The 23,570-nt window shown below is 36.1% G+C and overlaps 1 protein-coding gene across 5 annotated transcripts in view; it reads right to left on the reverse strand.

Moving 5' to 3' along the window:
• Nucleotides 1-3,589: 3,589 nt before the first annotated feature.
• NR3C1 (nuclear receptor subfamily 3, group C, member 1 (glucocorticoid receptor)) overlaps nt 3,590-23,570 on the reverse strand; it is a 378,201-nt gene continuing 358,220 nt past the window's right edge. For all 5 annotated transcript variants that reach the window (XM_012727927.1, XM_012727928.1, XM_012727926.1 and 2 more), the window contains 6 exons: nt 19,210-19,326; nt 14,181-14,456; nt 13,250-13,394; nt 9,180-9,310; nt 4,914-5,071; nt 3,590-4,469 (listed from right to left, as the gene is read on the reverse strand). In XM_012727927.1, coding sequence (XP_012583381.1) covers nt 4,317-4,469; nt 4,914-5,071; nt 9,180-9,310; nt 13,250-13,394; nt 14,181-14,456; nt 19,210-19,326 — 980 coding nt within the window. In that variant the 3' untranslated portion in view covers nt 3,590-4,316. The remainder of the gene's footprint in view (nt 4,470-4,913; nt 5,072-9,179; nt 9,311-13,249; nt 13,395-14,180; nt 14,457-19,209; nt 19,327-23,570) is intronic.

The raw sequence follows: 23,570 nt of genomic DNA on the forward strand, positions 1-23,570 counted from the left end.
GCAATCTTGAAGACTCAATTAAAAATATACTGGGTAAGAATTCTGATTAGAGAACATTTATGTAAAAACATATTTCATGATAGAGACTTCAGTAGTTGGCACATGACACCTGAAGCATGGATAAGAATCTTTTGAGTCTTTGCTACCAGGTTAAGCACATTTTGAATATTTGCTACATAAGCATGCAAACGTTGCCACATTAGCATTTAAGTATCCAGGTTATCATCTTAAATTACCTGAAGTGAGCTCTACCTCCAGGAGAAAAAAGGAGGGGGAAAATTAAGACTTATTAGAACTATATGAGTTCTACAAAGCAATGTTGGAGTCATATAATGAAAAAGCAGATTTTTTTTTATTACGATGTTTCTCCATATTTGGCATTGCTGTAAATGGCTAACTAACATTTACTGCCAGTTCAGTACAAATGTGTGGTTTGGTAATACCAGAACAGCAATTTTAAATGAAAAATAAAAGTTTAACATTTCCACACAAGATTTTACAGTCTGACATTTCACTGCGTAGGTAAAAAGACATTTTTTTCTTACTACAGATGATTATTAAGCATGAATAAAAAACTACAACTTTTATTTTTAAACAGGAGTCACTGGTTTTAATTTTTACACATTTTAAAATTACTGTGATAAAAAATAATGAAAAAGCTTCTTAATAATGCCATACACAGTATAATATAGATTTGTCCCCATTATATAGCATTTGTTTAATATACAAAATAGAATATTGACACACTTGAATCTATGTGTAATTAAGCAAGTTATTTGAGGAGGGTATTTTCATACAGCCATTCATCAGAAAATAAAATTCTTTCAGGCATTTTCTAGAGAGAAGCTAGTTCTTCCCCCCAACCCTAGTCACTAATTCTTGGTGGACAAGCTGACTGATATAAGTCTGGAAAAGGATAAAACATCCATTCAAAGTGGTTTAAAGTGTCTGCCTTTACATTCTTTTCTTTTCCAACTCTCAAACCAGGCACAGAAAAACACATTCATCTATAGCTACAGTATTTTGGTTGATGAACCAAGGTGAAATCTCATTGAGGATTGCCATGGTTCTTAAATTTTGACATCAAGTATGACAACACTGTTTCCATGGTGATAAGAGTTTTAAGGTATTTGACAGAAAGCTGAAATAAGATTTTAACAAAAATAGTTTGCTTAAGTAAGTAAAGTTGGAATTGTCCGTATGTTGCTCTCCAACTCTCAAGTGAGTCTGGGTTTTCTTTTTATGCATACACAGAGCTCATCTCATGCTATTAATCAAGCTCTTTATAAGCACTATCAAGTTAATCTTCCTTCTGGGGTGCCATTTGTTTCAGACTGCAGGTGTTCTTTTAGGTCTCCTCTCTCTAGTTTTAAGATAACTGGGCATACATTTCTCAAATTTTATAGTGTACCACAGCAAGGCCTAAAATTAGAGGGGTCACTTTTTACAACCAGTAATTAAAAATACTCAGAATTTGTACCGTGTCACCTACGTATGTGATCGATTGCCTTTTCACTGAAGTACTACAAACTTAAATCTGTAGGGATTGCAAGATGAAACTGCTTTCAAATACCACGGTATCTTTCTTCACTTAAATACACAATTGTCCTCAAACAATTAACTTTCCTTTTTTCCATATACTCTATAAGGGCATAACTTTTTTTTCTATTTAATGCATAGCTTTCAATAGTTTTTTGACTGTCAGTTGATTTCCTTTTAACAACAAAATACAAATACCATTTTTTTTTACTCACTGAGCTCTACTTTTTGAGAGCCAAAATTATTGGGACTAAAATAAGATTCATGTGTAATGTGCTTTCTGGTTTGAACCTTGTAAGATTCTCCAAGTGAATTTACCGTTCAAACTCTGAAATGTAACACTGTCATTGATAATATTCAAGCAGTATTTCTTAGGCACCAAAAATTTCACATCTAGCCAGGTTACAAACCATCTTCAAATACTTTGAGATCCATTTAAACCATTATAAAAGGAATATTCCCTTTTAGAGAGCATTCAAAAAGCAAATGATTATATTTTTCATTAAATAATTTCTCCAAAATACTGAAAAAATAACAGATAACATTCAAAAAGCATTCAAAGAAAACATAGGCATGTCCTCATTTTGTTGGAAATGAACTCTTGCAGGATAGAAAGGAATTAGTGTATTATTGGCAACCTAGGAGATTCTGCGCTATTTACATATTGCTGGTACCTCTAAGCATATTATTGCCAAACTTCTAAAGCCTCTATTTTTATTAAAACTGTTGGAGAGGCTGTGTGTGAAAGTAACCCTGCTAGTAGATGGTGCCTTTAAACATGTAGGCACCACCTGTCTGTCCTGTTTTTACACTTGAGCACAAGGGTAGATTTAGATTTAGAAAACTAAACTTGTGCTGACAGACTCACTGTTGGAATGAGAAGGGTGGCCATCTTAGGAGGCAGAGGATTACTTTCTGTGGGATGTGAATGGTACAAAGCCTCAGCAACCTTTACACACGGGGGCGGGGGGGGGGAGTGCTGGGGGAGGGGGGGGCCAGTCTGCATCTCCCTCTTTTCCTAGAGCAAACCTGTTTGGTTTCTGAGACCACTGGTGCCTGTATGAATGCTTGTACACACTAGAAATCATTTAGGTTATCCATTGCCATTTCTTTGACCCCCTACAAAAAATATATAACATGTCGTGATAAAACAATCTCATCTAAAAATCATTCTTATTTTACACTATACAAGCTATTTTACAATCATTTTAATAAATTGCATGTAAAGCTGCAGTAGCCCTTCCCTTCCCAGATTAGTGAATACCAATATGATATATATATATATTGAAACTAGAACTAAATATAAAAATATATTAGAAGTTTCATATTTTTAATATTAGATTTTCAGTTTTCTATTACACAAATAATTTGGCCACCTTGAATAGAAATCAAATTTCTGTGGCTTAGTAAATATGTTAAGTTTTGAGTTTTACAGAAAGTTGGTAAGGTGCACACAGAAAGGGCTACTACAGCTTCTATTTTGTTTAAAATGATAATTCTCAACAGTAAAGAGGAGAAATTCACAAGACTTTGTTAACTCTATGGCACACACAGGGATGTGTAGCTTTACAAATGTGGAAGTTTGACATACAGTTTTAAATCATGAAAATCAGTAGCTGACTTTCCTGTACCACCAGGAAAGATAGATGAATTGGTGACAGATGGGAATGTGAAAATGGGTATCTAGCCACTTGGCCACATTAGATTTTTTTTGGGTAAATTTTAATGAGGAACTACTTGGTCTGATTAACAATCTCAGCTGTGTTTCAGCTCCTATCTGGAATTTTAACTTTTAATAGGTTAAACTAGAACAAAAGGTCCTAGAAGATAGTTAACCAATTCTCTTGCCATGTAACCACTGCAGAAATAGGGAATCAGATACTAACAGGGCCTCTTGGTAGATTTCTGTTGTTGTTTTGATTAGAACCATCATCCACAGTTTACCCAGGAGGTGACTGGACTAGGTGCTCTACACCATTTAGGACAGTTAATTTGCACAACCTATGTAATTCTCCACTGAAGCAGATATATACAAAATATGAGCTTTTTGGACAAGAATACTGGATATTTGAGTCAATTCATGTGGTCTTCTGATAGCTGAATGCCATCAGGTTAGAAGCACCAACCCATTTTCACACATATTAATGTTAGAGTTTGTTTAGGAAAGCTATGAACTAGCTGCCCATCTTAAACAGCTGTACAATGACTTGAATACAAAAATTATGTAAGAAAAAATGAGCAAGCGTAGTTCACCGAATAGAAAGGAAACTGTTAAAACCAGACAGTAATAGCTATAAAAGGCACAACTTCCCTTTTCTGATACACATTTGTAAACTTTTTTTCAGGTTTCCATGCATAAATCAAAATTGTTACTCTAGAACTATACAGGGGAAAATACACCAACAAAAAGTGTAGAAAAATTTATCCACCAACTGTGAAAAGTATATGAGCAGAAAGTTGTCACGCAGATTTTGGGCACTGGTGGTTTGGGTGCCGTCCTTCTCAGACAGCGGAGTCGCCCCACATTACTGTTTCTAGTTTCCAGGCTCCACCAGCTATTCCTTTCTACTTTTCCCATCACTGAAATGTGATGGTTCAAACCCTACTGTTGCCAAGTCTTGGCCCTCCATAAACCACATGTAGTGCGTATTTAAAACAGAAAACAAAACAAAAACAAAGGGGAAAAAAACCAAAACTACTACAGGACAAAGTGATAGTTTGTACAATAAAAGCTATAAATTCAACTTTCTTTAAGGCAACCTTTCTTTTTAAGGCAGTCACTTTTGATGAAACAGAAGTTTTTTGATATTTCCATTTGAATATTTTGGTATCTGATTAGTGATGATTTCAGCTAACATCTCTGGGAATTCGATACTCATAGTCTTGTCCAAAAATGTTTGGAAGCAATAATTAAGGAGATTTTCAACCACCTGAAAGAGAAAATATAGTGAGGATTAGTTTTAAAAGCTGGTCAGTAGGGACATCATGGTGGCCACTGAGCTTTAAAAACATTTTACCTACAGTGGTTGGAATTTCCTAGTAGTTTAGTTGAATAAAATGAGTGTTTTGTGGTGAGCGGTAGTAACATAATACATGTAGAACATATTCTAATCTAATAAATGGATCATAAAGAAATGAGAAATTCTATCCATTAAATGTTGTAACAGTAACATGATTTATGCATATGACTAGATGACATATTTATTTCATCATTGGTCTAAGGAAAAATGAACCAAACTCAGCAAACTTATCACCAAAACCTACAAACTGCAAAAACAGGAAAACTCCACAAAATACTATTGGTATATACACCAACCAAAACATACTTCATGTCCCAGAAAATACTTATACTTGGATTTACATTTCACACATACATCATGCATGGAGTCCAAGAGTTTTGTGAGTTGATAAAACCGCTGCCAGTTCTGACTGGAGTTTCCTTCCCTCTTGACAATGGCTTTTCCAAGTTCTTTGATGTAGGTCATTCTAATTTCATCAAATAGCTCTTGACTCTTCAAGCCATCTTTAGGAACTAAAAGATTAATATGTAGTCAAAGAATATTCTTGTGATAATGTTTCATATGCACAACATGACAATTCACATTAACAGCACAACTTACCTTGTCTATAAACTTTAATGCATTCTATTGAAACATAGGCATTTTCAACGGCTCATGAAACTGTAACCAAGAAAGAGTGTGGGATAATAGAAAACTGGATGACATAATCTTGGGTAAATCACTTTGTTTCTCATCTATAAATTAGTGCTGGTGATGAAGCCCTTCCTACTTAGCTTACAAAACTAGGCTTAAAAAACAAATGAATAATACCAATACTGCCATTTTGCACTTGAGTTTAATTCTAGCACAGCCACTGAAAACTTTTAACAGTGTTTATTCCAACAGGTACAACTTCAGGATATCTGTAATTCCACAAATTAGTTAGAACCTTAAAATCAGCATGTAGTACATTTGGTTGATCAAAGTGTTTTGAATTGATGCCTTTCCTTAATTATTTAGAAATACAGGAAAAAACTCTCATGGACTTGACTCCCAGATTGGTATTCAATCAATTTTTTCATATAGTAACAAAAATACCTGTGAAAGGACTGTAAGTAGACTTGTAATGTTGCACAGTGTCCTATTCCTTGGGCACTCTGGTTCCGTGTTAATAGTTAGGGAAAAAAGGACTTAGTGGTCAAAACTGAAGCAAAGCTAGTACAAAATTAGGCTTATTTATGGATTTCCAGAACTTCTCAAAGCACTAATTAATTGTGCACTCTCCTGGGAGGAGAACCATCATTTCTCAAACTTCAACTTTACTGCTGCTGACATTTTAGGAAATGTTGAAAGAGAGGAAAGCAATGGATTTAGGTGCATGAAGTCAATTTAACTTTTCACTTGCTTGTGGACATATATTGCCTTTGTGACCTGCTGTTTCCTACTTTCTTTCCTACTGGATTTCGATTCCCTAAAGCAATACCTGGTACTTCCAGATATCAGTAGAAATGTGAACATGACGGTCACTTAATTGGGAGTGATGACAGGCTACCATGTTAGAAATTGGTTACTTTATGTGTTATAGTGCAGGTAATCTGCTAATCTTAAAAATGTTGATCATGTGATTGTTTCCTGCTGACCTAGTGCTAAAAATTTTTAGTAAGAGGTCTTATTCACTATTTTTCCAGTATTTTATACACCCCAATTTTCTGGGCTAGATATTTCCCTTTGACTTTTTAAAATCAAAAGTTTTACCTCTTCTGGCTTCAGGGAGAGTTAACTACATCTAGAACTATTCTCCCTTTGCTAATAATAGAAAACAGAGAAAAATAGAAGAAAACTGGGCAATGATGAGACACACTGAGCAATACGTACTGTATCATTACAGCGCATTAGGAAAGAGAAATTGGTGAGCCTGGCAGCAAAAGGGTCAATACTAGACTCTTGGCATCCAACTAACTAGTCTGCAGTACATGGAGAGTGCACCCAGATCTCAGTAATCTGGCTGAGTTGAGAAGAAAGGGACTGAAGTTTGGGAAGGCCAAAGCCATTGGAATGTGCAAATAAGAGAACTGGTTAAAAAAAAAAAAGGTACACAACGAAAGGGTGTGTAGAAATCTGCATGGAGTACAGATTATCTGGTTGAATGCACGTTTATGCATGTTTACGGTGAAATCTCAAGATCACACAAGAACTTCAGAGGAAAAAAAAATGGAGAGGTATAAGCAAAATGTTACATGTGGTCAGAGAGCAGAGTGGAGATCTCACTAAATATGCAAGGCATACAGTAGAGACCAAAAAGGTCATACCTTAGAAGGCTGAACTAACCTTTGCGCAGAGGCTACTCGGCAGCAGTGACTCTCAAAGGGAAGGTTGGAGGGAAATTTTGGTCCTGGGGGATATATGGCAATGTGTGTAGATATGTTTGGTGGTTGTTAATAAGACCTAATCCTAAATGTTTTGTCATCAAGTAACAGCTTCAAAATAGATGAAGGTAAAACTGATGAAACAGACACAGTACCAATTGGAGATTTGAACATCGTTCAATCAGATTCAGTAAGAATATGTAAGATTCATGTGTCCCAGTTAAATTTCCCTTAATTGATACTCATAAAAACTAAGCAATAAGAGTATTCATTCCAAGTGTACATAAAATGTTTATCAAAATGAATCATAATCCAGGGCATAAAAGAAGGCTGAATAAATTAAAGAGGTTTAAATCATAAAGAATGTGCTGACAAAAACACATCTGGGAAAAATCACAAATATTTAAACTGAATCTGAAAGAAATTTGGAAAACTTCACTGAATGAAAACTTCAAAATTTGTGGTATGCAGTAAAAACAAAATTGCCAGGGAAATGTATAGCATTAAATATACAGTAGTATGGTTGGGAGTGACAACTTCTAAATTGTGGGTTATATTTCAGCTCTGACAATTTCAGATTGGTGTTAAGGCAAAAAGTCATTCTGTTTTCTTAGCTTTCTACTTGTTTGATGAAATTCTCTCTCCCTTGAAAATGGCTTTTCTAGTTGATGATTTTATTAACCTCCCTATTCAGTTAAGTGGTTTTTATTCATATAGTATATGGACCCTGTTTGGCTGGCCAGAGTGAGAATTGCTGTGTTTTAAGAATTCTGCAAAGTTTTCAGCCGTTATCCCTTTGATAGCGCCTTTCTTCATTTTCTTTCACCTTTCATTTTGGATTTCCAGTAATTGTTAGAGCTTTTCTACTGGTGCATTGGATGAGTTCACTAATGTATTGAGATCATGATGTGCTGTGCTGGTTGACATTAATTTCCTTGATTAATTGTAGTGTGGTGTAGTATACTATATAAGAACTATATTTTGTTGGTTATACGATGAAAATAATGTAAAACAGTGTAAGACCTTCTCCTTCTGCCATGCCTCTATTGTTGCATCTAAAGTCTATTCTGGCTAATTCTCACAGATATGTATTTCAGTTTGTTTCTCTTCTGCTTAAGGGTCCATCCATTGTTTTTTCAGTTTGAGTTTATTTTCAACCCTTGTATTTGTACTTATTAAACATACTAACTCATCAAGCTTTGCAAATACCCTTAAGAGAATGCAAGTTTCCATGTATGGCTCACTCTGTTAGGTTCCTGCTTTCCTTGAGCTTTTGATTTTTTTTTTAGTCATCATTTTTAGTATGCTAAGTCTAAAAATATCTCACGGTATGTAGTTTCTTTTATTCTTGTGGTTCTATTCTTTTAAAAAAAGAAAACCAGGGATGTATACTAGTTCAATTTACTTTTGCTTACGATGAAAAGTATATTGTGTATACAAAAATTAAAATCATGAATGGAACTATTTTTCAAACATCAATTATAACCTTTAGGTTTTTCACTGTGTTATGAAAAATTTTCTTGCATGAAGTATCTAAAAAAAATACAGAAGACAGTGTTGAAAGCATGAAATTTGCTGTATGTTTTGGGAAAAAAAAGACTCATGTGCAACATCTATAGCTTAACTTTATTCCACAATTTAGAAACCATAACCCCTAATGAATGGAGAGTTAAAAAGCTGAAAATTATTTGTAATTGAAAGACTATTCAGCAACCAAACTGAATTATTATATAAAACAATAACCTGATGTTATTTTTACAGACCTTTTTTGATTAGTTGTTGAAAACACCACATATTTACTAACATAGGTAAGGTACTTAATTTTTAAAAGTCTTTCAGCTATAAAGGCGTTTCTTAGTAAAACTAGTTTTGGGACTTTGAACTCTTGGTCCCACTGTTCAGCTAGAACACCGTTAAGTCAGCAGTCTAAATCCAGTGCAACTGTGACCAACCCTCTAATTAAGCAACATTATCTTCTCACATGATCTGTTATATATGGTGGTACTCACTGTATAAGATTTTTGCCTAAGTAACAGTGCAGTAGAGAAAAAAAAAAAAGTCAAGGCCTTTGAACCACTGTATGGTTCATATATGGCTCTGTGATACCCACTGTATTATGAACATTGGTATCACTGGCTGTGTCTTTGGAATTTTATGTTGACGAAAATCTAAATTATTTGCCTCACAGGTAACAGGTTTTAGTGTAATGATCAGTGCTATATAGAAATAAATCTGCTTATGCTCTGACATCTTGTAAATGAATAGTTTTACCAACCTGAAGAGAGAAGCAGTAAGGTTTTCATACAGAGATATTCTTCATAGGATACCTGTAGCCTCTGTAACTCAGAGGTAACAAATAGCATATGTTTACATTGGTCATACATGTAGGGTAGACTCATTCGATCCCTGTGAAAGACAAATAGCAGTTATTAATAGTGTTTGTTTCAAAAAAAAAAGTACTTGAAATTTTTTTGGTTCAGCCAAACTCTCAACTCAAAGAAAAACGTTCTTAAACTTGTTTGTTCTACATCTAGAACATCATTAGAGTCTACTAAATCATGCATGCCACTGAAGTTTTTAGAAGTTATTCCTACAGAAATTTTCAGTTAACTCAAGTACATCAAGGTTTTATGATAGCATTTACGTATGTCCAGTTTTAGAATGTGCCTATTTAAAAATCAAGTTAGCTTTCCACTACATTTTATTTTCTAGGATTTCTGATCTACCAGATCTGCCCCGATAGACAAAACCTGTATAGTAGGAAGGAAAAGTGCTAAATGAATTCTCAATTTTAATGTTAACATCTATGACTTTTAAATAGATGTCTATAAATTTTCTAACTTTGAAAATGGTGCAGAATTGAGGCTACTGAAAGGGTGGCCCAGGGGTCCCTGGGAAAGGGCTATAGGTGCTTTGATGATACTTATGGTGTGTTGACATATCTCAGGAGATCTGCTTTTAAAAATTCTCTGTACTATAACAATACTTTAAGATAAATCAGACATAAATTGTAAGTAAACTGCCAAGATAAAGGTAGATCTGCACAAATGAATTCTTTAAAGTATGCTACTGAAGAACGACCTTCCTTTAACTCATTGTGGGAATTAAGCTTTTCTTTGTTGGGCATCATCTTTTTTTCCCTTTAACTGCTGAAATTACCATGTTGAAAGAACTAAAGTATAGTAATGATACAGTAATGCAGTAGATTAAATCACTGTAGTTGCTTAGGAAAGTAATTTTTTATAACATTCAGGCCTACAGAAAACTATGAGAGTTTGCTTTACAGTAACACAAATGCTCAGAACTTGTGTGTGATAATTTTCTGACACCCACAATCTCCCTACCACCAACACCAGAGAGGTAGGTACTGAAACAAGGTAGAGGCTGCCCATGTACAATAGCAATGTAAACAAATAGGAGTAGGAAGAATGCTTTCTTCAGCACTGTTATTCTTATAAGCTTGTAAGCTATCTACCCTCCCTCCAGTAGAGATAAACACTGAGTGAAAGTAGTCCTTTAATAATGAGCTGAAATATTTAGAAATGAAAATAAGGTATAAATTGTGTTTCATGTAAACGCTTCAATTTTAATCCTATTTAAATGACTTCAATGTGTACTGTAGGAAGTGATCAAATGGTGAATACTGTCAACACATTTTAAGTAAGCATAGTGGTATGCTGAAATGAGCACGCCATACCCTGATTTTGAATTATCTTGGGATTATAGAGAATCTAAATGTTTCAGTTAATTAAAAAACTGGTTTGTAAATACAAAGGATTCAGGTGTATGACCTAATTCAACACCTGTAGAGGCTACACCTCACTACCAAATGTCTAGTTTCCATCTACCACCACATAGCTGATACCCTCCTTTGCTTCCCCTCTGATGACCACCATTTTGTTATCAAAAAGGTTTGGCTTTAATTTGAAGTTTATAACTTTGTATATCTTTACATACACAGTAATGACTGCAGCTCAAAGCCTAGTGTGCATCCTGTACTTTTGACTACGTTAGCATGTTCTCCCTGCACCACCTCAAACCCCCCCACCCCCCAATATCTCCTTCTGGTAACCACTATTTATTTATCTGCATCAAATTTTAACAGAAATCTTGTTTCATTGTAAATGCTGTTGCTTGGCAATTGATAGTCCAGGTGACTTTTTCTCTGACACAGATGCAAAAGTAGTAGCATTCCGGATTGGTGAAACATGATAGACTACCAGCTAAGGACAAAAATAGGTCCCTTTATTAGTATATATTGGAAGTGACTGCAGCATTCACATGCTTCTTATGTTGCTTCTCACTGTAGCGCCCAGTTTTTCTCTCTCAGGTTTACTCACCTCAGATATTACCTAACCCAACATTAGTCACCATATCTAAAATTGATCTCCCTCTACCTGGAGAGGTATAGGCTCGCTATTTTTCTACATGATCACAAAATATAAAGTAACACATTCCAAACTCTAGTCACCCGGCTACTTTCCTATCACAATATTACCAAGGGTCTCATCTACTGAATTTTTACTGTTTACCTGAAACTCCTAAAATAATGCCTGAAGTATGGTAAACACTGCAATAAGTATCGCCAGTAGAGAAACAACACTTACTCTGTAACTTGATAGGTTTTTCAGTTACCATTTATACAGCTAGTGACATAGATAGAAAACATGAAATCTTTGCTTTTAGGTAGTTTATTTCTAACAGGTTATCAGATTTATGGACTTGGAATTATCTAGTAGTACTGTAATGATGATGTATCCTGGATCTAAAATTCCCTCACCACTTTCTGCTTCTTGCATAGTGCCTAAAAATGTCTGTAGCTGCTATCATTTAGTTTCTACTAGTGTACTGCACTGCATAAGGGAGGCCCTACCATTTAATAGTCAAATAGGTAATTTGAATAGGTCAGTAATTTCTGACCATTATTTTTGTGCCTGGCAAACCCAGCAGATAATATTTACTAGGCTGTCCTGGTAACTTGTAAACATCTGTTTCTCAAATTATCTTAATTGGTACTACTGGGGCATCCAGTTCTGACCACGAACTGCTAATGAGGGATTGAACAACAGTGTGCAATGGGACTGTTACCCTAATGATGTAGTAAGCAATTATTAAAATTTTTTGAAATCTCAATTTTTCACATAATTTGGCTCCATTTTTAACTATGCTCAAACTATGGATGTGTATATATGTGCACACCCTGTTTGCATTCTGGAAAGGAAGTCAACTGGACACAAAAACTGGTTCATGTAAGGCAGAAAGTGGTTAAGAGCTAGAATATTCAACAGAGAGGTCTTACATGGTGATGTGAGCACTGTGAACTGAGAACATGTGTTTGAAGAATCGATCCTCTTAATGGTAACTGAGGAAGAGATTCACACGAGAAAGTGATGTCAGGCTCTGCAGAGCCAGCAATCATGGTGAAGGTGCATTGGGTGAAGAGAGAAGAAAAATGAAAATCTTTGTATGCTGGGAGATACCTGATGCTTGCAGAATTACGTTTTAGGAAGAAAAATTTTGTAAACATGGTTGAGGATACCTTGCAGAAAGAAATCGAGGTAGGAAACAGGGCCCTCTTTGGTGCCACAGCGGGTTACAGTACAGCACTGAGAAGCTAAAGCCACTTCAGCATGGGTTCAATCCCTGCCCTGGAGTTGACCACATGGCATGGCAGACCTCTCCTGACCTGCCTGCTGTTCCCCACTCTTTGGCGAATATGCTAACTGCTTCTGCACCTCTGGCCTGTACCCCAGTTTTGTATGCATAAATATATCTTTAAAAAAAAAAACAAAACGAGGAAACAAAAGCAATGAGCTGAGGGGGGGATGGCCAACTGAAATAGTCAAAGGTGGAAGCAGAGTACTAGAGAGTAGTTGATTATAAAAACTTAAGAGCTTGGTCCCTTCTCTCTCAATTAAACATTCTTATAAGTCATAAAGAGTTGATGAACTTTGCTACCATGCAAAGAGAAACCTGTTTTCTCGGGCGGTTATGTCTCATTCCTTCATCTGTCAATGTCCTTGCTGAGTCGAACAGTAAGTCAGTCTTAATTAGGCTCACTTTCTGGGATAGGGTTGCATAATAAACACAATGCACAGTAAAATTGCTGTGGACTTTAATGATCTCAGAGATGCCCACTGTTTTAGAAATAAGTCCTGGGACAGTAAAATGCCATATGTGCATTTTTGCGCTTGGCCTCCCTCAGTCATTGATGAACAACTACTCTATTTTAAGTTTGCCTATTTCCAAGATTCCTAATAGGACTGAATCACTCCTGATTGCTGCCTACCAGGGAAATAACAATTGGTTAAAAATACCTTCATACATACAGGGAAAATGACTTACTCATTAATAACAAGATCAGGTGCAAAACACAGCATGTTTATGCTTGATTGTTTATATGATCTCCACCCCAGGGCAAATGACATGAGGAACATCCAGGAGTACTGCAGTAGGGTCATTTGGTCATCCAGGTGTAAATTCCTGAATCCTAAATTAAGATAAATAAAGGTATAAGGAAATACCCCATTTCCACTGCCAAAACGTAAGAGATCAAGCACCACGGGGGCACAGTTTTTGTTTGTTGTCGTACATGTTAAGATCAAAGCCCGCAGTGCCAGTTTACTGTGTACTAAATACTTAGGTCCCCGGATTTTGGCATTGCTCATTCAGTGAACCTAAATTTAACTGTTTCTTCCATAATATGTATACCTCTTCCTCCTTTACAGAACAGGAAATCAAGTTATTTGCCCTCTCCCTGTTTGTGTAAACATAAGAAGCTTGTCAGTTTTCCAATTGGAAAAATCAGGGTTGACACTAACCCAGACCTATAATGTTCCATATCAAGTTCTAATAGGGAAACTTTCATTTCAAATTACTTTACCGTTGGATTTGACAATGTCAACATGTGTGTTTTTTGTCAATTTTTACAAATAACCTGATTTTTAAAAGTAATATGAGGGGAAACTGAATTCTTAGGTCTCAGGGAATAAAATATATTTCTAAGTGTAAGGGAATTTTGAGTAAGTCCTGTTAACTCTAATTTCGACATTATTACACTTTTAAGTAATAACGTGAAAATCAAGGAGCAGTTACAAAAGACCTCTTAAGACTCTGCACTCTTCTGGATTTGCAAGAGTCTCCTCTTTTTAGTCCTGAGAACTAAGTAAGAGAAACAGGATACACCATGGGTTCTGGGTGATGAAAAGCCAGAGGGGTTTCTGTCCAAGAAAATACAGATTTGTTCCATAACTGTGTCACCCTTTTTGCATTTTACCTGGTATCGCCTTTGCCCACTTCACTGCTGCAACCACTTGTCGCCCACCTAGCATGTTGAGTGTGGTCATGATCCGCCAAGTTGAATCTGGAATAGAACTGTCATATCCTGCGTATAACACCTCAGGTTCAATGACCTCCAACAGTGACACCAGGGTAGGAGTGAGTTGTAATGTTGCAGGAACTATTGTTTTGTTAGCACAATTTTCAGAAGTTTCTTGTGAGATTCCAGTAGTGGCTTGCTGAATTCCTTTTATTTTTTTCTTTGTTTTCCGAGCTGAAGGAATTAAATAGACCAAAATAAGTTGTAATGGGAAGGTCTGAATGCAGAGTTTCAGATAAGTACTTTCACTTATGAAACTGTAGTATTTAGATTGAAATGAGAACAGTTTTAAGAATTAAAAAAAGTAAATGCTAAGGTGACTTGAAAGACACTTCTGAAAGCAAAGGATCAATAGTTTGCATATTGATAACCTTTACATTTAGCTCAGTTGATACTTCATGATATCAAAATTGTTTTATCACACCATGTTAAAACAACCTAAGAAAGCACTTCAGTAGGAAAATTTGTGTCATTTTCACTTCAACCTCGCAGTTTTCATAAGGCAAATTACTTCTAGTAAATGAAAAGAACAAATCTATGCTGTGGCTGAGAAACTCTGTGGCTTAGGGTTAAATCTTGGTGATGTATGTGATGAAGCGCACTAACCCATTTACACTCTTCTCAGTGTCCCTTTATCAAGACAGTAAGGCGAAATGGCAGATCAAAAAAGTATAGAGTGATACTTAGAAAAAGTACCGAAAACTTGCTATTTCCTTTACAAAATTATAGTATCTTTCAGCATTCAACAAGTGTAATCAATTACAACTTGGAACTTGTAGATTTTTTTTAGTGGATGTACTCAGACTCTTAAAGTTATTTTAGCAACAGGTAGGAAATTGTTATTATATCTAAGTATTCTCCCAGACTTACAAGGAAGGACAAAGAACCTAATATATCAGCCTCTATCACTCTCTAAAAAGTATTATTAGTTTCTCTATCCTTCAAATGACAAACCATATAGATTGTGGAGAAAACATATGTTGCCATAACATATCTCAATTTTCTGATAGAAATGGGGGTGGGGGAGCATTTACACTGAATAGAAGCTCCCATTTATCACTGCGCATTTAAGGTGGCACTGTGAAGTATATGAAATAAATTCTGATATAGGACCATGACAGATCTAATTTGTTTTCCCATGTGGATTTGAAAATACAGTATGGTGTAGTAGTGAAGAATATAAATCTGAAACCAACACGTTTGAATTTAAATCCTGGCTCTGTCATTTAGAAGTTTGGTATCTGTGCAAGTTACTCTGTGGGCCTTCCTCTTCTGAAAGATAAGGATAAAATCAGTTAAAATATGTAAAATGCAATTCCTGGCTCACAGTAAGAACTATAAAGTCAACTATCATTACCTTAATTTGTAGGACAAATTAATTTGTAAGTCTGAATTCAAATAGTATGGGACAGTAAGATTTCTTAAAAAGCGCTCCTCACAGAAAGGAATTCACTGAAATCCATAATCACAAAACTTGCATGTGCCAAACCAATACAGTGGAAATAGTATAATAATCTCACTTAACTGTAGCCTGAAATTGCCTAAGATATTTGTGCTCCAGAGAACAAAGGACAGCAAGCTGGACTTCTATGATTCAGTATATTAAATTTCTTGTTCTCTCTCTGTAGTATTAGATGAGCAATTGATGCTTTTGAATAAAGCTCAGCAAACATTTTTCTGTAATTTTAACAAGCAATAATTTACTGAATTACTAATTTTAAGCAAGTTAGTTAATAAGATTTTAGTGTATAATGATGTTTTGGATCCTTTGCAATATATGCATATATCTTTCAATAGGTTAGCAGTGAAGATACTATCTGTACAGTATTGTTCATGAATCTGTGATAGCGCCACTGGAAAAAAAAAATTTGAGCTAGCTTATACAACTCTGCTTAGAAATATTAGGCACTAAATCTGATAATGGTATAAGCCTGTATGCCCTACATGACTGCTCATTCCAAATTATAGCCATTATAGCCTTATTTTTGGTGTAAACAAATACATTTTGAAATGAGTATATAAAACATTTATCATTACCATTAAATTCATGTGTACTCAAGTGCAGAATGTGCCTTACAATAATTGAGAATTACTCAGTATAAAGCAACAGTATCAAAATATATCACTGCTGGTACTAAGATACATTTTATAAGGACAACTAGACAGAAAGAACTGTCTACAACGGTCTCTCAGCAGTGTGGTAAAGGCTGTAAAGGTGATTTCAAAAAGAAAGGAAGGTTTTAGTGAAGTGTTTCAAAGTATTAAAAGCTTTCAAACAATTGTTGCACACGCCTATTTCAAATAAAAGGTTCTATATAGTCAAATATCACCTCATCTGAAAGTAGGATGTTCCTATTAGGTTATGTTTTGGTCTGTGAATGCTACCACCATTACCTTAATTGGAAAATTTGAATGTTCCCAGACCCAAAACACTATCTAAGGGCTTTTGGATAACAGGGGAAATCAGTCATTAAAAACAAAAATGAAGCTTTCTTGCTAAACACATAGTAATACTCTATGAACTTATTAATCTTTCCATTTTAAAATTTCCCCCCAAATATAACCACTTGTAATAACTTAAAGATATAATCATCTCAGAAACCAGCATGCAGTAGCTCCGGGTTTATTGCTATTTTTTGACAACTAATAAACGCCTTCAATAGGGTTGCTTTTTAATAGTGTCAGAAACAGCAAATCTGAGTGATCAGATCTGTTGTGTTCTTACATGATTCTGTGAAAACTGGTATTTTGGTTTGGCTTGTGGTTTTAATTCAGCAAACTCTGAAACTTATCCTCGATGTGAGTGCACTGAGCCTGCAGGAAAAGAGGAGGCCTCTGAGGATGAGGTACATCAGCACCCCACGCTGCCATTCCCTCTCTATACTCCCCTTGCCTGCTCTTTCCTGGGTCTCTTCTAGCACCTCTTCCTCTCTCTAGTATGTTCTTTCCACTGTTGCATCTCTTCTGTACCACGCTGTCTCTCCCTCCCCTTCTCTGTCCCTTCTTGACTATCTATTGCTTGCTCTATTCTTCTTTTCCTGCCCACTGTCTCCTTTTTTCTGTGTTTCCTGCTCCCTCTCTTTATCCCTGCTATATGTGTTTATATATAGAGAGAGAAATCTCTCCTAACTCCCTCTTTTAAAAAATCTCTACCTCTCTCCAGGCTCTATGTATTCTTGTATTTTCCTTTCCCTCCTTGGGTATCTCCATTCTCTCTGCCCCTGCTCACTCTGTACTCTACCTCTCCCTTCCTTATCACTCCTCTCTATCAGCGCTCTAGTCCACCTCTTTTCTGTACTATCTCAAGTCTATGTTATCCTCTCCCACCCACTAACCCCCTTCCTGTGTTTCTCAATCCTTTTCTCTCAGGTGTGTATATATAGAGTTCTCTGCACCCTGCTATCTCTTTTCTGTTTCTTGCCATACTCATATCTCTTATGCTACTCACCCTATATCTTATCCTCTCCTGTCTACTATGTTATGTATTTGCTTGTTCTGCTCTCCCTCCTATAATCCTCTTTCCCACTCTGGTTCTGATTTTCCTGTATTTCTGCCTCTTACTTTCCTTTCTACGTATTGCTCGTTTTACTGCTTCCTTTCTTCTTTCCTATCCTCCCATCTGCCTCTCCGGCATTATATCCTAAAAAACTAAATTAAGCTTAATGTGCATTCACAAGCATCTACAGTGTTACGGAGTAAGCACATTCTCTACTAGTGATTGAGAGAACATTGTATAGGTTTTCCTTGTAAGTGAACTTATTTGTAAACAAATGCTTATATATATATTAATTAAAAAGCAAAATGCCCAATGTATTTAAGTGAACTATTGTTTTTTGTATCAGAAAGAAATTATGTATAAGTTCCACAACGATAATCTCTGTAGCTTCTATAACTACCTATAAGGTGATGGGCAGAAATAAATGCTTAACTAATAACTTTAAAATCCATATAGTAGGAAGAAATGACTAAACTATGTTATATGTATATACACACACAATAGAATACTACTCAGCTTATAAAAGAAGATAATTAGCCTTTTTGACAATAAGGATAGAAGTAGAGGGGATTATGCTAAAGCGAAATATGTCAAAAGGGGAAAGACAAATATGGGATGACCTCATTCACGTGTGAAATAAAAAGAAAACCCAAAGAATGGACTCTTGAAATCTCAGTGTAGAACTAAGGCTACCAGAAAAAAGGGGGTAGTATGGGCAGCAAAGGCTATGAAAGAGGATAACTGCACTTTGGTGGTGAGGTGTGAACCTACATCCCTAAAACATACAGTGTTATTAATCCAAGATTAATTACCTTAATAAATGACTTTTTCTAAAATAGAAGATAGTATGGTTTTGGGAATTAAACTTCTTAGTCACACTGCCAAAATACATAACACAGACCACATTTGCTAGATGGCATCAACAGTTAATTCCTTGTCTATGCAAAGAATCACATGGCTTTTCATTCTTGCCTTACCTGGATTACTTTACTCTCCCTATTTGAGACAGTCTTCTACAAATAGTGACCCTCCCTCTTCTTGTTCCTTTGGAGTTTATCATACCCCATTTTATGACTGATGGGAGAATCTAACTACAGAGTGAGCTCCTTGAATACAGATTATTTCATTTCTAATACTTGCCTCCTGAAAGTGCTACTATAACTTATACCAATACCTTCATGGAACTGGCAATTTCAAAAACTGAATTCTAAACGTTTTTTCAGAAGAAAGTTTTTAAATTTTGATTTTACAACTTACTCTATAAACAGGAATTCAATTCTTTAAAAAACATTGTCAATGTAAAAAGAAAATGACACAAAAATGGATAAACAGACTACAATAACTTAAAACTAAACAACCACATATACTTTTGTGTCTGCTTGCTTGTGTTTTAAAAAGTAAAATGATAGACAATTTCATTCAAGCATTTACCTTCCAGGTTCATTCCAGCTTGAAGACATTTTCGATAGCGGCATGCTGGGCAGTTTTTTCTTCGGATTTTATCAATTATACAATCATTTCTTCCAGCACAAAGATAATTGTGCTGTCCTATATGGAAAATAAAAGTTCACAGATCTTAAAGGCTATTTTTATGGTCTGTTTTCCTCCACTACCTAGTAGGCTTTCACAAATTGACACTCCTAATCAGCTCCCACATTAACATCTAGATCACCCCACAAAACCCATTATTGCCACTTTCCAGGCACTACCCACCAAGTGTGACCTCTTTTTTGATAAAAGAAAACTGTTTAAAGCACAGATCTAATGTAAAGATTTCAGAAAGAGGAAACCTATCTAAAGATATTTGCCAGACAACATGGATGAACTAGAGGGAAAGTGATTTTTATTCAACATTGTGCCACCATTTACAAATAACATGTCTTCTTCCAATTTTAAATGAAGGGTGGAACAGTATTTGATCCTGACTGTTATGGCTGCAGCAGTGAGATAGGTTAATTAATGACTTGGCTAAACTAAATTACTGTATATAGAGTGTACAGAAACTCACTGTTTAACATGGTTTGGATTTTAAGAATGTTGCATTTACCAATGATATTCACTTGAATATCATAACTAACAGCTTCTGATACCAAGAACAGCAGTCCTTACCTGGCAAAAAAAAAAAAAATGAGAAGACTAAAAGTCTCCCTTATTTTTCCTCCCTCCTTCAATACATCCTATGTAGTCTTCTTTTACTGTAGTTATTGAACACTTAAGTAAAGTACTGAAGGGTTGGCTGGTTGGCAAAACGGAAAGGTCTTCCTACATGAGACCTGACTATTTAACCAGAAAACCTAGATAATTAAGTGTCCACCTATTTTTACATGAGAGAGGATCATCTCCACAAGACTTAGAGGACATTGCCGGGAATACATGGATAATATTCAATAAAAAGGACACAAATGTTGATCAATTCACTAGGTTTAAGATACTTTTCTTCTGATTAGTGGGGGAAAAAATCCTTCATGTATAAGACAATGTATGTATGGCAACGTATATGAAAACTGTTTACTTCTTACCATGCAAAATTAAAATGCTCTTTCAACATGAGATGACTAGCTATATAAGGTGAACCTTATTTTCCTTGTGAGAAATAAGCCACAACACTGATGAATGGCCCACAGTTCACCTTTGTTCCACAGCCATTCTCTAATGCCAAATGTCTATACTAAATGTTTAAATTCCTTTCTGTATTATCTAGGTTTTTCACCTTTTTTGCTTAGAAATAAAAGCACTGTCCCTGTAATTTTATCCTGTATAAAGCAAAAGTAGAAACAGCAGATGTATCCATAGTGGAAATAGTTACGGTACAAATTTTTACCCCATAAAACTATCTCCAGACAATTGTCCTGTGGTTACAGGAGGAAACTACTTAGTACTACAACAAAGATTCCAGAGTTATATAAAACTGAAATAACAGAATGTGTATATTATGTAAACAAGCACTTTATTCCAGATAAATAATGTGACCTAAGAACATGAGCTACTGGATTATAGGCACTGGTATCACTTCAGTTAAAATTACTCCTATCTGGGCCCTCCCTGGTGGTGCAGTGGGTAAACACAGCACTAAGAAGCTAAAGCCACTTCAGCACAAGTTCAGTCCCTGGCCGGGGAGGTGACCTATGTGGTACAGCAGACCTCTCCTGACCTGTCCGCTGCTCCCCTCAGTAGTGTACTTCCTCAGTTGGCCTGTTCTGCTCTCCATTCCATCTCTGGTGAATCCTCTCACTGCCCCTGCACTTCAGTTCTGTGTGCATAAATAAATAAATCTTTAAAAAAATAATTACTCCTATCAGGTTATGGGCAAATCCGCTTTTTCTATAAACTGGAGGGTTTCACCTAGTGATTATTTTACAAAGTATGGGTATATGACTAGTCAATTCTTTTGATAAGACAATGAAACACCTTAGTTTTGAGTTCTCATGTCTTCTGCCACTTACTAAATTCTCTTTCAAACTAAGAGAGAGTAGATATCAGGAAAAGAGCTTGCAAACCAGCTGGAAAGTCTTAACACTTTTTTGTTTGTATTATATTTTTATGGTTAAACTATATTGTTGGCAAGTGATTTCTATTTATGACAAGTGTGGTAATCAGCCTTCTTGTCCTGGACCATTTCTCCCTCTTGGTATTTATACTCTCACCTAGTAACTTCTTCTCACAGTAGACCAAGACTCATGTGTGTGACCAATACAAAATGGCAGAAGTGACAATATTCACATTTGGGATTAAGTTATGTTTCTGTGTTTCCATATTGGTCCCACTTATGGATCGTTTGTTTGCTAGAGGAACTAAAGCTTCCAACCAAAAGCTATGTTAATGATATGGAGCTTCTGTCTCTAGTCAAGCCTTCAGATGACTGCAGCCCCCACCACTAGCCTGTAACCTTGTGAAACTCCCAGGACTCCGCGGCTAGTAAGCTGTTCCCAAACTCCTGAGCTATATAATGTGACAACTGTTTGTTCTAAGGCATTAATTTTGGGGGGTAAATTGTGATGCAGCAATTGATAACTTTTAGTAGGAACAGTAAAGTTGCTTTTATGTAATAAATTTAGATTCTAAAAAATAAAAGAAAAATATCAAATAGTGGCCCTCCCTGGTGGTGCAGCGGGTTAAAGCACAGCACTGAGAATCTAAAGCCGTTTCCGCATGGGTTCGATCCCCGCCTGCCCCGGAGGTGACCACATGGCGTGGCAGACCTCTCCTGGCCCGCCCGCTGCTCCCCTCAGCAGTGTACTTCGTCGGTCTGCCTGTTCTGCTCCCCACTCTGTCTCTGGTGAAGCCTCTCGCCGCCCCTGAGCCTCTGGCCTGTACACCAGTTCTGTATGCACAAATAAATAAATCTTTAAAAAAAAAAATCAAAACACTGAGGCATAAACATGCAAGATGATGAAAGTGGTACAGGAAGTGGACAACACATAAGGGATCACACAGGAAGTGCCCTAGGGTTTTCTTCACTTTGTGTGTTTTATTTGAAGTGTCTTGAGAATTAAATGTGGGTCTCAAAAACAGTGTGGACAGTGTACCAGTAGAATGTGGGGAAGCCCTTGATCTTAATCCCAGTTCCATTTTCTAGTTGTGTGATCCTAGTAATGTTTATGAACTTTTCTCAGCATCTGTTTCTCCATCTGTGAAGGTGGAAAATCTGTACATATCTTACTGGACTAATGCAAGGATTTGAGGCTTTTGTGTAAAGGTTCTTACAATTAATGCCTCCTATTTCATAAGCTTTCTATAAGTAATTTCATCTCTGTATCTCAGAGATAACAAACTATCTGTGAACTATCAGTCACTATCACCTGTTAGTGACTCAGTGTAGCAATGAGGTTCAGAGTCTGTTTGGAGATAGCTATGTCTGAATCTTAGCTCTGTCACTTAAATTTTCTAAGCATCAGTTTTCTAGTGTATCAAATATGGTTCACCTAACCATCTATGAGCTCACAGAACCATTAATTAGCTGGCCTGACATACATAAAACAGTAGCTGGCACATGATGAATTAAGGCTAACTGATGCCTATCTCCATTATGACTGTTGAAATGTGAACTTTTAAGTAAAGTGAAAATAAAAAAGAAACCAGGGAGATGGTGGTGAAGAAAGGGTCACTGAACTGGTATACATCAAAAGAAATGGAGCTACCTGAAATTGTTTCCTGTATGCAGAGAATCAAGTCCCAGAATGTTGACAAAAACATTAAAATATTATTTATGGGCCCTCCCTGGTGACGCAGTGGGTTAAAGCACAGCACTAAAGAAGCTAAAGCCATTTCAGCATGAGTTTGATCGCCACCCTGGAGGTGATCCACATTGTGCAGCAGATCTCTCCTGACCTGCCTGCTGCTCCCCTCAGCAGTGTACTTTGTCGATCTGCCTGTTCTGCTCCCCACTCAGTCTCTGGTGAATCCTTTCACCAACCCTGCACTGCTGGCCTGTACCCCAGTACTGTACGCATAAATAAATAAATCTTTAAAACAAATATTATTTACACTTGACCTCAGTTGAACGGGCAATAAATAAAACATCTGTAAACTCCCTAAAAACAATTGCAATGCTTAGGATTATTTCTACAGATTTTAAAAACAAAGTGCCAAATATGTGATAGAAATCATACAAGCCACATTTCTGTACTTATTTCAGAAAGTACTACAAAATATTATCTGGACTTTTAGCATTATCTAGATAGGAAAAGCAGAACTGCTATGAATCAGGTTATCGAAGGATTTTTGTTTTTTAAGCTAGAAAGAACCTTGGAACATGAAAATCCAACTGAAGGAGGAGACAGAACAGAGACCTT

This window comes from Condylura cristata, unplaced genomic scaffold (genome assembly GCF_000260355.1).
Source record: "Condylura cristata isolate star-nosed mole 26May11 unplaced genomic scaffold, ConCri1.0 scaffold00021, whole genome shotgun sequence".
Taxonomy (NCBI): domain Eukaryota; kingdom Metazoa; phylum Chordata; class Mammalia; order Eulipotyphla; family Talpidae; genus Condylura; species Condylura cristata.